The sequence below is a fragment of the Talaromyces rugulosus genome, chromosome IV (genome assembly GCF_013368755.1).
Source record: "Talaromyces rugulosus chromosome IV, complete sequence".
NCBI lineage: Eukaryota > Fungi > Ascomycota > Eurotiomycetes > Eurotiales > Trichocomaceae > Talaromyces > Talaromyces rugulosus.
The window spans coordinates 4,226,858-4,240,965 of NC_049564.1; the positions used below are offsets into that span (position 1 = coordinate 4,226,858).

The window sequence follows — 14,108 nt, forward strand, 5'->3', positions numbered from 1 at the left end:
TGGACGAACTATTCTATTGACGATTTATTTGAACATGTCTATTATATAGGTATATTTTCGGGATTAAACACTGTTTTTCCCTTTTTTTTTTCGTTGATTTCAATCTTTGCAGGCCGTTAAATGTTACTTTTGGCCAATGGCCTGACCTAATCGCTAGGCTCAAAATTTATTACTACATATCAGAACTACATTTATATGAATCCAATCACGCTTGATAATATCCAGGTTTCAAATTGTTTGCATGTAGCACTACATGTACTAACAGGGGGGTTCTACATGTAGCAGTCCGCCCGTAATCCCCACACCACAGTCTTCCGAAAGAGGAAACAGATCCCAAAAAGGAAAGAACTTAATAGTCACCAGATTACTCTTCCCACTACCGGTAGAATGTTACATTAGCAAATAGCAACACTGTGTTGAATATTTTGGGTTGGGCATTTATATCCAGAATAGGAAACAGAGAGCCGAGAAAGGAAGGCTCTGGTTCCTCAGTAACCTGGGTATTTAAATAAAAGGGGCTGGTTCCCGTTACTAGGGATGAAATCCTTATAATAAATGGATGCATGTGTATTCTGATTAGTTAATATCATACAATTCCCAACCGCTATCTATACTCAACAATGTCACCTGCAAATCCCGTGGACGAACCTGACTCAAGCCTTAATGGCATTGGCCATAAGCCGGTCAAGTCATCTAAATCACCATTACCCGAAGTAAAAGAATTCGAGAGCCCCCTCGCAACTGTGGGAGATATTGTCAATGCCCTCAAAATCACAGGCGGAGTTATTGTTCGCAACTTTTTGAGCTTGCAAGAGATAGACCGTATATTGGAAGATGTCAATCCATATTTGGACTCGGACAAGCCTTGGGATGGTAAACAAACGGAACATACCACGAATCCTTCTCGAAATCTGACGTGAATTCTATAGGTGACTTTTTCCCGCCAGAAACACGACGGGCTTTTGGCTTGATGGGTAAATCTTACACATTCGCTACGTCGATTGTGGGAAATCCTCTTTGGATGGAGGTCACCGATGCTCTGCTCACGAGTTACATCAAACATAACTGGGTATAAATCATCCATTCTCAAACTTGGATCCATGGGCTTAAAGTTCTACAGGTTGGCGAGAAGAACGAAGAGAGTATCAGTCTTCCTCAGCTCCATAACACCATCGCCTTCCGCATTGGACCTGGAGCACGAGCTCAGGTTCTTCACCGCGACGACCCTCCTCATCATCCCAACCGTGGTGCTGTTGCTGAGCATGTTATGGGAAGAGACTGCGGAATTGGCTTGTTTGTAGCTGCCACTCGAACTACAAGAGCGAATGGTGCGTTCCATATTCTACAATTGGTTTTAAGAACTTGCTTACTAAAACACTACTATAATTCAAAGGTGCAACTCGCTTCATTCCAGGATCTCATCTGTGGGACTACCGAGACGGCCCACCGAGAGAAGAGCAGACGGTATATGCCGAGCTTAACCCTGGAGATGCCTTTATGATGCTCTCGGGATGTTTTCATGGAGGGTCAGCAAACTCTACAACGGATGAAGACCGTGTTCTCTTGTCGACTTTTAATACCAGAGGCTGGCTGAGGCAGGAGGAAAATCAGTACCTGGCAAACAGTCTTGATTCTATTAGAAAGCTTCCTCGAGCCCTGCAGGAGCGTATAGGGTATGGACTGAGTCTGCCGTTTCTGGGCTGGGTGGATCTTCACAGTCCAATAGCAATACTGTATCCAGAAGAGTTCAAGAGCCAGAAAGATCTCTTGTGAACTATTAAGTCAGAGTTGAACAGTATATTATTCCGTGTTTTCGGGCCCCTAAAACTAGATGGCATTAAAGTCCAAGTTTAGTTTCATGTCTATCCAAAGCAAAACTGTAAAGGAGCTCCATGCGACTGATGGGCTTGTTGTTTCCTATCAATGACATCCCCCCACCAGACCGAATTACCACAAGGCCCAGCTTGCTCCATCCAAATCTCATCAAGCAATGAAGACGCTGTACTAAACAAATTATACCCACTGAACCTATCCCAATACTGACAGTACTCTCGAATACTCTGTCGCGAAAACTGATCCGTCATTTCACAGCCAGCGAGAAAAAGTGGGAAAAAGGCCTGTTTTTGGACTATACTAGTCCGACGGCAAGAATTGACATGGTCGAGAATCAATCTTCCGTAAATGGCAAGTCTCGAAGAAGAAGAAGGCTTCGTGTTCCGGTTCCACAGAAAGACTCGCGTGATATAGATTAACAGGCCATATCTCCACGCTTCGGTGCAATTCCATCGATCGCGCTGTCGGTGCATTTGCTCCTCGGATAAGCCGTCGTCGATTTCGAGGCTCGAATTCTTCCAATTGAGGATTGAGGTCTGAATCTCGTCGATAATGGTCAGGTCAAATTTGGCCCAGCGCATTGATAGAACCTTTTCATTTTCTTCGGCGAGGCTTGCTAGCTGCATTAGAGGAACAACAAGTTCTCTGGGGCAGCCGATGAGGTCATAGAAGCTCCAGTACCTGTCGTCCTCCAGGGCCAAGAGAGCTTCAAAATAGGAATATGGGAACAGACATCGTTGCCTTGAAAGCAAGGCTATAGTCGCGTCCCACCTTGGAGCAAGATCAGTGTATTTTCCTACCCTCATAGCTTTAGACATCACGTACCACAAAAGCAGGACAGCTTGTGCTTGGATTTTCCGGTTGTTTGCCCAAAAGTCCGGCCCTCCTGATAATTTGAGAAGACTCAAGGCATTGGAAATAGATGTTGCCCAATTACTAAAGGCAGATTTCGTTGCCTGGCCTAAGGTCAGTACATGGCTAGATAAAAGTGCGCTGGTCTACTTACCTTGAACATGAAAAATAACATTGTTGTGTCGAGGAGTTGTGGCCCTTTCGACAACGTAAAGTTGAGGATTTCTTCATCATATAGTTTAATAGCAGTGTTCTGATGGTCGACGATATTAACTGGTGAATAGTCGTCACTGCTAACTTGCCTGCTAGCATGGTATGAAGATACGGCTAAAATCGCATGCATCAAAGCATTGGGTTCATGGGATATCTCCAAACGACATCGAAAGGGGTTGCTCGGTATATCTCCACTCAGCGGAACAATACAGAAATTTTGATCATCTACAAATCTGGGTTAGCGGTAGAGAAAATACACGTGGCGTGGCATGGTCTTTACACATATTAAATAAGGCCTCGAATTTTCCAAACAAGCTTTCATGTCGAATAGGGCCCCCTAGGACCATCAAATGTTGCTGTTGGTCTTGGCATATTGGAATAGAAGAGTTGCCTATCACAGCAATATTCTCGATAGTAGACGGCATATCTACCGTGTTACAGTGGTTTTCCAGCTGGTCCAATGTGCAAGTATTCCCGATGTCCGTAGCATCGGATAGCCAATCTAGCCGATCAAGAGGATGAAGGAAAAGTTCCATTTGAGAGACATGTTCAAAAGGATCCGGAGTGCTACTTCTTTCATTAATGTGTCTTGGGGTGGTAGCTGCACCGTATTAGAATGGTTGATATAAGCATAGGTTGTCTCGTCCCACCGTAAATATCATCTAAAATCCCAGGTAAACAATCAATTTCTGCATGTTGGTTAACGGGATTTACCCGTGGCATGCTTGTTTGTTGAAACGAATCCCCTCTTTTGCACCCACCAGAGTCAGAACTCAGGTTGGATCTTTCATGTGATTCTGTAGAGGCTTGTTCCCGATTCAACGATTTTTCATTCGTAAATCTGAATCTTCGAGGTTTATGAGGCTTAGACAGTCTGCTCCTATCTCTGCCAACAAGAGAAGCTCGGAATGACAAAGGTTCGAGGTAGAATGGATCGTCCGAGACCACAGTAGTCCTTGGCAGTATTGGCTTCCTCTCAGACCATGTCAGCTGCATGGGGTAACCACCGCAGACAATACTCTTGTCTGAACAGGACGAGCATCTTGGCCGCTTCCTGTCACATCGACGCTTATTCGCGGTGCATGTATGACAATCGGTTTTGGCAAAGGCGAGAGAGTTTGTGCGAGATTTGGTCTGAGGCATAGCTTCTGTCCAGAGAGTAGTACTAAAAGAAGTACAGCATTAAAAATGCAGAGCCTCCCATAACTTGAAAGAAGAATACCGGTGAAGAAGGAGAGTCTCGAGAAGGAAAGATCGTGGCCAGTTGGTAAGGGTGGGTCTTACAGGTGGGGACTTCCAGATTCGTCTCTCCTACTATATTAGGTTAAGCTTACTTGGAACAACCAATGATGTTGTAGACACTGGAAACTCTCATGTGTATTTGTTGAATCGATTTACATGAGATTTTTCTAGAATTTATCAGATACTCTATTTACTATTTGAACTATGAAACCCAAAGTATTTGAATACATCGATTATATGAAAAAGATATATTTTTCTGACTGCAGTATTATTGTCGAAATGAGTTGCCTAAATGGTCGCTCCTACTATATCTGGTTAGGATTGTCCCAAAAAGGCAGCCAATAAAATATCGGGAACCCGGAATTTAAAATACACTGCTAATTCGTAGATCTTCCTCTATTTATTCGTCTCTTCCGCCAGTTTCGGATAAAATCACAGTGCAAAATATAACTTATAGCTAGAGATTGCCCTCGGCGTCATTTTTCCAAACAGTGCAGCGCGAGATGCAAAGAGTGATTTCAATTCCTCGACGAAAAGACGTTCATCCTAATTGCAAATCTTTAGGGCACCATGGCATGCACAGCGAAAAACGCCAAAGCTATTGCAATTGCCAAGGCACTCACCAATACACCATGGTGCGACGATTATGAGAAAATGATTTCTGGAATGGTGTCTGTACAGCTGTTCCACCTTTCTACCTATCTACTTACTGAAGAGAGAGCAGATATGACTCTTTTGTTCCCGAATTAGTGGCAGGTCGACTGCGGGCACGTAAGATGGTCAAAAAATTCAACGAGTATCTACCGGATGATGCCACCGACGAGTCCCTAGCAGAAGGGCAAAATGCTATCTTGAAGGAGCTCATCGGGCGTGTTGGCAAACGAGTCGCCATTGACCCTCCTTTTCGAGTCGACTATGGATGCAATATAATTATTGGAGATGACTTTTATGCAAATTTCAAGTACGTCTACATACTAAATAATTTCGAGATCAGAAGCTAATATCAGTATCGTATGCAGTATGGTGGTATTAGATTGTGCCCTTGTGACTATTGGAGACCGCACAAAATTCGGACCGGGTGTGAGTATTTACGCTGCAACACACCCGACAGCAGTACAGGAAAGACGAGACTTTCCCGACTATTCAAAAGAAGTCACCATCGGCAGCGATTGCTGGATTGGGGGGAATACTGTCATTTTGCCAGGCGTGACCATAGGCAACGGCACCACAGTCGGTGCTGGCTCTGTGGTGACCAAAGATATTCCAAGCTTCTCGATAGCTGTGGGGTCGCCAGCGAAGGTGATAAAGAAGGTTGAACCTGTTACATATCCAGACGGGCCTGGAAGTACATGTAATTGATATGTTGATATATTGATGTAAAGCTGAATGTATGCATATCCCAGATGTATCAAAGTCTGCATAGTGATTGGCTGGTCAGGTTGATCTGGACCGTGGCTGAGGTTCTATATTTAACCCAGACAGGAGTGGGTCCCCGATGCCAAGCCCCCAGCGCATTGATGATGCTCGACTGTAAGAAAGCGCAAATCAGCACGGAAAAGGGAAACCCCTGCGCCGAAGGAAGCAAGATACGCGAGCAATAGTGACGATGATGATGATGATGATTATGTAGAAACGCGCTGCCTGGAAAGCGTCGTGGGGCGCAGTGAGGTGGCTCGTGGCGCGGGTGGGGCCGGCATACGTGTGTAATTGGCAGCGCCAAGTCCCGATTAGGTAAGGCTGGATCCAGTGCAGTTGCCCGGGCGTCGCATCGGCTCAGCCGGGCTCAACACCTGCAAATATTCACCAGTTGATATTATTATTCTCTCTGCCTGAGACCGTTCGTTATTGCTATTCTCTACCCTGTCCTACCTCTGGCCGTGTATACTGTCTACCGTCGTTCTCCCTCTCTAGCTGTTATCTTCTCGCCTTCAGCAAGCATCCCCGTTTGACCAGTTGGGTAAACATTGAATCAACGTTTTTCCTGAAACGTTTTGAAACCGATCACCACTGTCCATATCTCGATTCCTCTCGATTCCATTTTGAACATATAACCGGAACATCATCGCATCCAGACAGGCGGCAGCCTTGTCTCGTTTCATCGTCACCCTTTCAAGCCTCTGCTGCCCAGCATGAGACTTCCGTCAGCGAGCCCGGCAAGGGTTAAGAACCTAATCCATGGCTTCCAGGCTGTTATGGTATTTTTTGCATGGGCTCTCACAATAGCCGTGTTCACTAGGGGCGATGGCATCGACGGTCGCTCTGGCTGGTTTTTTGGTCTGGTAAGAGCCATCTGTGCTGAATTCTGGCATCCTTTTTCCGCATACTCTTGAAACAATTTACTAACATTCGGGTTGTTTTTCCAGTGCTGGCTGTCGATCCCTGCGTTGGTCTATCTTGTCGCTGTTCCAACATTCCCTCGAGCCCGGCGATTTGGCAACGTGTACGCCTTTGCCACAATCGATGGTCTCATGGCGCTCCTGTGGTTCAGTGGCTGGATTGCAGTCGCGTCGTACGTAGCGCAAGGAAAGAGCAAAGGCGCATCGGAGCAAAAGGACTCCAAGGACAAGAAATCTGGCTGTGATGCTTTTGCTTATGGAAGCTCGTCCAAGTGCACCATTAGCACTGCTACCGTGATCTTTGGTGTGATTATCTTGTGAGTATTCACTCTTCGATCCAAAGAGTTAATTTTTTTTTCTAACTTTCAACAGCTTGTTATTTATTGCTACGAGTTATTTCTCCTTCCGCAACGTCATCTACTTCCGGAGAACTGGCACCATGCCTGATGCCGTTGCCGATCCCACGTTTGACGCTCAAACCAAAGCCGCCTTCTCTTCAAACACTGCCCACGATTTCGAGGAAGAGGATGAATTCCGATCCGGCCGCACTGCCGAAGGTCCGTCGAACTTTGGACATGAACGTGACGAGGATTATGCTCTTCTCCAGCAAAGCGAAGCAGATGACCTTGGTGGCTCATCACACCATGGAGGTGTGCAGGGCGCATACGACCCTACTTCGACGACACATCATGGAGGCGTGCAGGGCGCATACGATCCTACTTCGACGAATCCAGGCTCAGTGATGCATGACTATGACACGGGCTACAATAGCGGCTACACGCAGCCTTACCGTGAAGACCCCGCCAGCTACGACACCAGCTATAATTCGACCACTGGATATAATCGATGAATCGACCCATGCTGAAATATCAGCTTAGCCATTCTTGCAACGGAACTTCGATGGCTAGTTGTTCCTGCCAAGAGAACTATACATTCACCTCACGAAGACATGCACCATCTATATTCTTCTTTCACTATCGAGCCTTGTCAAAGGCGCGGTAGAAGCTTTTTGCAATCTGTGTTCTATACCATGCTTTTCTTTTTGTATTTTCTACATCTTTGTATCGCAGGTATCACTTCTTTTCGGCGCTGTAACTCGGTACTTTTGACATATGCTGTTGAGCTTCGTCTTTTGGGATTACTGGTACTACTCATTTGCAAGCGAAAAGTGCGTTAACTTCTTCATCTGTGTTATTGTAAATGTCATTCTGTTTTTATTAGTACCCTTGCTCTCAAGATGTGTAAATAATCACCGAGACCAACATAGTCTTCGCCATTGATCCGGGCTACTTTTAGATATACGACATGTTATGTGAATTTTATAAATCAATAAATAATTGCTGCCACAAAACGAGTGCCTATAATGATACCAAATACACAAACATTGAATACATACTTAATGTTTTCCTCTCTAATTATTTGTTTGAGATAACTAATTTAATAACAAATAAAGGTGATACTCGTACATGTGCATGTGGCTATACACGGGATGCGATTCTGCCACCGCCTTTGCTCCGGTTGAGGACAGCTAAGTCAAGACTCCAGTCACCATCCAGGCGACATTTATTACCACGTGCTTCCATAGACTTTTTCCGGCCCTTGTGAATTCTGCGCTCTCTGTGCATTACTTTGTTGTTGCCTTCTTGGTGAGTACTGCTTACACCCACTGCCGTATATCTGTCCTCTGTTCTAATGTTTACTAGAGAGAGTACCTTGCCATTCAAGTCGCTTTTACGAAAGCACACTACACAATCTTCAATATGACGTCCGACATCGATAGCTACACGCAACAGGCCCTCCACCTAGATCCCACGACCAAGAGCATATCCCTCGCCACAACCGAAGGCCAGACCCCCGCGCAAGTAGAAGCAATCAATGCCGAACTCACACAGTTGAACCTGCTTCACCGAAACCTGGTCAGCCTCGAGTCTCCCAACATCCCTCCTCCCCCACTGCCCGTCAACCCGAAACGCAGCGCGCAAATCACCAAGCTGCGCGATACTGCCAATACCGCGTTTCGCAAATCCAACTACGCCGAGGCCGTCAAGCTGTATGGCTACGCGATCGACATGGCCTACGCCCGGCTGGCGTGGGAGCCGGTCAACCTGGTCCGCGATGAACTCTCGGGGTTGTATGCAAACCGGTCGCAGGCGTACATGTCGCAGCAGATGTGGCCAGAGGCTTGGGTCGACTCCAAGTGCAGTGCCGAGTCCAAGCCCGTGGGCAACGTCAAAGCCTGGTGGCGCGGCGGGAAATGCTTGGCTGAGATGAACCGATGGGACGAGGCGCGCGCCTGGACTGAGCAGGCCCTTGGAATTGAGGGCCCTGCTAGTGAAGGCGGTAAAGAGCTGGTCGAGTTGCTGAAGGAGATTGAAGCTGGAAGCAAGAAGGCATAGTCTGATAAAGTTGGATGTTTGGGGTTGTTTCTTTTGATTTTCCAATATTGTCGGTTTTCGTATTTTTGATGCCTCTTTTCTTGTCTGTTTTATTCAGGGCGATATTTTATTCATATACATTACAGATATTGTGTCATTAGCGGCGTTTGGCGATGCTTCAGAGGTATAGGGCTATCAATTGATTCCGGTCAGTGAATACAAAGATTTACGAGTTCACTGCATTACTGCCATAGTAGTATATACCATTACATGATTGAATTATTGACATATCAATAATTACCATCACAGCAAGAAAACGACAAGGGTCGCATTGCCGCTTTCTGGAACTATTCGCGATCAAATATGAGCTAACCCCGTTTCGGCAACCGGATCCCGGCCAGTCAGAGCTAGCCGGGTTCCCCACACGAGGTTATCGCCTCGTTATCGCGCTGTAGCGTCATGGTCCCTGGTGCACCACCAGGAGGGGGCTCGCTGCACGCTGCTATTTAATACGCTTGCTGTCCCCGGGCGAGAGAGTTAGTTTTGTGTGATTATACACTTGTGCTTTTATTTTTACTTGGCTTCAACTTTTTGTACCAATTGTGTTCTACAACATTTGAATCTGCTATCCGCCGTTTTATACTTCTAAATACTATGGTCGACCGCCTCAAGCAGCTGTCCTTCCAGGTCAGCGCCACGACACCGCCTCCTCATCCTCTAGATCCCTTGAGCGCATCCGAAATTGACACGGTTGTGGCCCTCATTCGGGAAAAATATGCTCCAGTCAATTTCAATGCAGTGTCCTTGGACGAGCCTCGCAAAGCAGACATGCTCGCGTGGCTTGCAAACCCGGAAAATACCCCTCCCCCTGGCCGTCGGGCTGATGTCGTCTGCATTGCCCCGCAGGGAAAAGTGTACGATGGAGTTGTTGATTTGGACAAGAAAGAAGTCGTGGAATGGAAGCACACGCCAGGCGTACAGCCCATTATCACGATGGAAGAGCTCCAAGATGTTGAGCATATCTGTCGTCAGGATCCCAAAGTGATTGAGCAGTGCGGAATCCTGGGGATTCCACCAGAAGACATGAATAAAGTATACTGTGATCGTGAGTTGTATTTTTATATTGATGAGACCGGCTCTACTTTTGCTAATCTGCATATCGTTAGCATGGACAATTGGCTACGACGAACGCTTCGGGAGTAATGTCCGATTACAACAGGCATTGATGTACTACCGTCCACACGTCGACGACTCGCAATATGGCTATCCGCTTGACTTTTGCCCAATTTTCAACGCTGAGACCAAGAGCATCATTCACATTGACATCCCTCCCGTGCGCCGGCCGCTCAACAAAGCCCCTCCAAACAACTATCACGTCAAGTCTATTGAAGAATCAGGTGGATACCGCACAGATATCAAGCCCATTAACATCACACAACCTGAGGGAGTATCGTTTAAGATGAATGGTCGAGTCATTGATTGGCAAAAGTGGAATATCCACATTGGATTCAACTACCGCGAAGGCATTGTCCTAAACAACATTACATTCAACGACAAGGGAAACGTGCGCCCTGTCATGTACCGTTTGTCGTTGGCAGAGATGGTAGTTCCGTATGGAAACCCAGAGCACCCGCATCAACGCAAACATGCATTTGACTTGGGAGAATACGGTGGCGGGTACATGACCAACAGCCTGTCGCTAGGTTGCGACTGCAAGGGTGCTATCCATTATATGGACGCCGCTTTTGTAAACCGAGCGGGCGCAAGCACCGTCATCAAGAATGCTATCTGTATTCATGAAGAAGATGCCGGGATCCTATTCAAACACACCGATTTCCGTGATGATTCAACCATTGTCACCCGTGCTCGAAAACTCGTCATCTCCCATATCTTCACTGCAGCAAACTACGAGTACTGTGTGTACTGGATATTCCATCAGGATGGCACTATCCAGCTTGACATCAAGCTGACTGGTATTCTCAACACATATTCGTTGAACCCTGGCGAGGATACCCATGGCTGGGGCACCGAAGTCTACCCTGGAGTTAATGCCCACAACCACCAGCATTTGTTTTGCTTGCGTATCGATCCGCAAATCGATGGACAGGAAAACACCATCTTCCAAGTCGATGCCGTGCGGGGACCCGGTGAAGTCGGCAGTGCCGAAAACAAATACGGAAATGCGTTTTATGCTCAAAAGACCAAATTCACAACTCCCGTCGAGGCCATGTCGGATTATAATGGAGATACCAGCCGAACGTGGGAAATTGCCAACACGAACAAGCTGAACCCGTACAGCAAGAAACCGGTATGCTACAAGCTCGTCAGCCGCGAGGTTCCTAAACTGCTACCAAAGGAGGGAGGACTGGTGTGGAAGCGGGCTGGATTCGCTCGCCATGCGGTTCACGTCACAAAATGTAAGAACTATTCATCTTCCCCCCGCCTTAAACTTTAAACGATCAATAACTCTGACAAAAATACAAAAAAAAAATAGACGCCGACAGCCAACTCCATCCGGCCGGCCGTCACGTCCCACAAACCTCGGGCGAACCTTCAATGGGATTGCCCATGTGGATTCAAGAAACGAGCACCGAGTCCATTGACAACACCGATGTCGTCCTATGGCACACCTTTGGCCTCACACATTTCCCTTCTCCCGAAGATTTCCCTGTCATGCCCGCCGAGCCCATGACTGTGTTGCTGCGTCCAAGGAATTTTTTCGATCGTAATCCGGCTCTGGACGTGCCGCCGAGTTACGCTCGCACTCCATCACAGGTTGCTGCTGCTGCTGCGAAGTCTGGGTGTGGATGTGATCCGAAACCCAAGGGTGATGGGAGCAGTGTGCTTGTCAAGTAGTCAGTTGTTTAATCAGTGCTATTTCTCTTTTTTTTTTTTTTTTTCGGGGCTGTTGTTACCATTTCGAAAAGCATTGTATATATGATATATCATTAATCTAGCAAGAATTTGGACCAATCTGATACTTCAAATTGATTTTTTTCATAGTCGAAAAGCACTCCTGCTGGCGACGTACGTAGCAGCCCTAGCCTCTGTAAAGCTACATGTGAAAACGTCAACTGAACTACAACATTGAATATCAAATCCATCTAAACAAGGACATCATTCCACTACATACCTAAGCAACCAAGCAAAAACACCTATCCTTTAAGAACAGTAACACAGAAAAGAATAAGCACAAAAAAAAACTCGCCATCCATGCCATCCATATTGAAAACCAAGCAACACGGGAAAAAAGCCAAGTAATATAAGGTCACATGAGAAGACAATACACCTTGAAACCTTAAATGTTTCAATCGAACCGTCAAGTAGTAGTGCCACGTATACATAGCAAAATAACAATAGAGAAGAAAAAGAAAGAAATCCCTTCCGACAACACCAGCCAACCTGCGAGAGAGACGAGGAAATGGACCGACAGACCGACCGCAACCAAATGCCCGGTGTGTACATACATTTGAACAAAAAAGAAACAAAGACATTTATGAAAGGAAAAAAAGGGATCAAAATATTTCAATGATTAGTAATGCAAACTCCTTTTTCTTTAGGAAAGTGTGAAAGGTGTAAGCCATTTACATGATGCAAAATTCGTACAGCATTATTTTTTTTAAAAGTTTATGCGGTCATGACTTGCCCATTTGAAATGCCCCAAAGACGCCTCCGCCGCCTCCGGAAGCCAACGATCCCACTCCTAGCTGACTTTGTTGAGGCGTATGCGAGGTGTTTGCGGTCGATGCGTTGTTCGGGGTGCTAGGTGTTCCTGTATGAGAATAGATGGTTGCGCCGTTCAGATTTGGTGTCTGTTGTGCTTGATTTCCATAGTATGCCATCGCAGGTAGCTGTCCATTCAAGCCCCAGACTTGGCCCGAGTACTTGCTCTCATCTATTGCCCCATTGAAAACGACCTGGCGCATTTTCCAGTAAATCTCACCCGTCACCAAAGAATCAGAGCCGGCCTGGTGGGCGATTCCAACTCGTTTGACACCAAGCTCGTCGGCAATATCTTGCAGACCTGATTTTTGACCCAGGTTATTGATGATCTGGAGCGCCGCGGGTGTCAGTGGGGAATCATTGACAGCTTGGTTCCGTCCAGCGTGTTTCATGAGGTATTTGATGTCGTATAACGATGGGAAGAAGATATTCAGAAGCTTGTGAAACTCCTCTTCGTCATCCGGCAAAGCTTTGCAAAGCATGATCTTCATCAGGTAGCCAAAATCGTAGCCAGAATGGAATGATATCCAATGTACATCATCCAGCAACACCAGACCAGAACTCATCAGTAGCGAACCGAATTCAAAAGGATCAATGCCGTTCTTCTCGTGCATTGAAAAGTCGATCCCAGCCTTGGCCAGCATGCTTGTTGAGTCTTGGGCATACATGTCCTCTTCTAAGGAAAACCGGAAATTAAATTGCCATGTGCACGGCGCCGGGCCGTAATTGTTTGCATACCCTTGTCCATTCGCGTCTAGTGAAGTCGCCGGTGGGAGTTCGCCCTCTGATGAGAATAGCGTGATGCCCAGTTGGATCATTTTAAGAAGATCGACGTTACAGCGGAGAGTTTGGTAGTGGTAGTCGGCTTTTGTGGTGAAAGCTCCCATCGGTCGTGCAACGATACCTGGAAACTCGGTGTCCTAAAATGAACATCATCAGAGAAAATTCACTCAAAAAAAGGGCGTCCAAGACCTACCATGCTGATGTACGGATATCGGTCCACCAACTGCCTCAACGTAGCCATTTCTTGAGCCAGGTTATGCTTCCAGACATCGCGTATTCTCGATTTGATCGACCCGGCTTTCCCTTCTAAAACTAATCGGCCATCTTGTGTCTGATGCAGCTGCTGTTGCTGCTGCATTTGTGCTCCCCGAACAAACCCCATCTGTGCTGCATGGCTAGCAAGCCCAGTGCCGTTGCCGGCGTCACCAGCGCCGCCAAACCCGCCCATTGACACGCCATTTGTCACTGCCGATGTAGCAAGTCCAAATGGATTCAAGTTCGAGTTTGAACTGGCTGCGGCGAAGCCAGGGTGACCTAAAGAAGGAGGGGGAAGTCCAGGGTTGACGGATTGTGTGTGAGCGGCATGGTGTTGTGTCTGCTGTTGTTGTAACTGATGGGCTTGCTGGAGGTGGGCGAATGGCGCATTCAAGGCGGATGGCCCGTATCTGCCCACGGGCGGTGGCATTTTACTATCGGCAATCCAATCTTCTGTATACGGAGGGGTTGGCGAATGGATCGGGCATGAAGGCAC

The 14,108-nt window shown here is 46.8% G+C and overlaps 6 protein-coding genes across 6 annotated transcripts; 4 read left to right on the top strand and 2 right to left on the bottom strand.

Moving 5' to 3' along the window:
* Positions 1-620: 620 nt before the first annotated feature.
* Positions 621-1,773, top strand: TRUGW13939_08172 (uncharacterized protein; the record flags this gene model as incomplete). The annotated part of the gene is made up of 4 exons (XM_035491308.1): positions 621-873; positions 930-1,069; positions 1,121-1,328; positions 1,394-1,773. 4 exons carry the CDS (start codon positions 621-623, stop codon positions 1,771-1,773), a joined length of 981 nt encoding a protein of 326 aa, XP_035347201.1.
* Positions 1,774-1,862: 89 nt separating this feature from the next.
* Positions 1,863-3,621, bottom strand: TRUGW13939_08173 (uncharacterized protein; the record flags this gene model as incomplete). Its single annotated transcript, XM_035491309.1, has 5 exons — positions 1,863-2,604; positions 2,659-2,789; positions 2,840-3,123; positions 3,179-3,499; positions 3,549-3,621. The coding sequence occupies 5 exons, from the start codon at positions 3,619-3,621 to the stop codon at positions 1,863-1,865; spliced, it is 1,551 nt and encodes a 516-aa protein (XP_035347202.1).
* A 1,083-nt stretch (positions 3,622-4,704) lies between these two features.
* Positions 4,705-7,326, top strand: TRUGW13939_08174 (uncharacterized protein; the record flags this gene model as incomplete). Its single annotated transcript, XM_035491310.1, has 6 exons — positions 4,705-4,811; positions 4,865-5,101; positions 5,160-5,485; positions 6,217-6,419; positions 6,504-6,793; positions 6,849-7,326. Coding segments are annotated over 6 exons (1,641 nt in total), but the record flags the coding sequence as incomplete, so codon positions are not given.
* A 910-nt stretch (positions 7,327-8,236) lies between these two features.
* Positions 8,237-8,872, top strand: TRUGW13939_08175 (uncharacterized protein; the record flags this gene model as incomplete). The annotated part of the gene is made up of 1 exon (XM_035491311.1): positions 8,237-8,872. The coding sequence occupies one exon, from the start codon at positions 8,237-8,239 to the stop codon at positions 8,870-8,872; it is 636 nt and encodes a 211-aa protein (XP_035347204.1).
* A 633-nt stretch (positions 8,873-9,505) lies between these two features.
* TRUGW13939_08176 (uncharacterized protein) lies at positions 9,506-11,707 on the top strand (the record flags this gene model as incomplete). The annotated part of the gene is made up of 3 exons (XM_035491312.1): positions 9,506-9,956; positions 10,018-11,268; positions 11,346-11,707. The coding sequence occupies 3 exons, from the start codon at positions 9,506-9,508 to the stop codon at positions 11,705-11,707; spliced, it is 2,064 nt and encodes a 687-aa protein (XP_035347205.1).
* A 779-nt stretch (positions 11,708-12,486) lies between these two features.
* TRUGW13939_08177 (uncharacterized protein) lies at positions 12,487-14,042 on the bottom strand (the record flags this gene model as incomplete). The annotated part of the gene is made up of 2 exons (XM_035491313.1): positions 12,487-13,494; positions 13,551-14,042. 2 exons carry the CDS (start codon positions 14,040-14,042, stop codon positions 12,487-12,489), a joined length of 1,500 nt encoding a protein of 499 aa, XP_035347206.1.
* Positions 14,043-14,108: the final 66 nt, after the last annotated feature.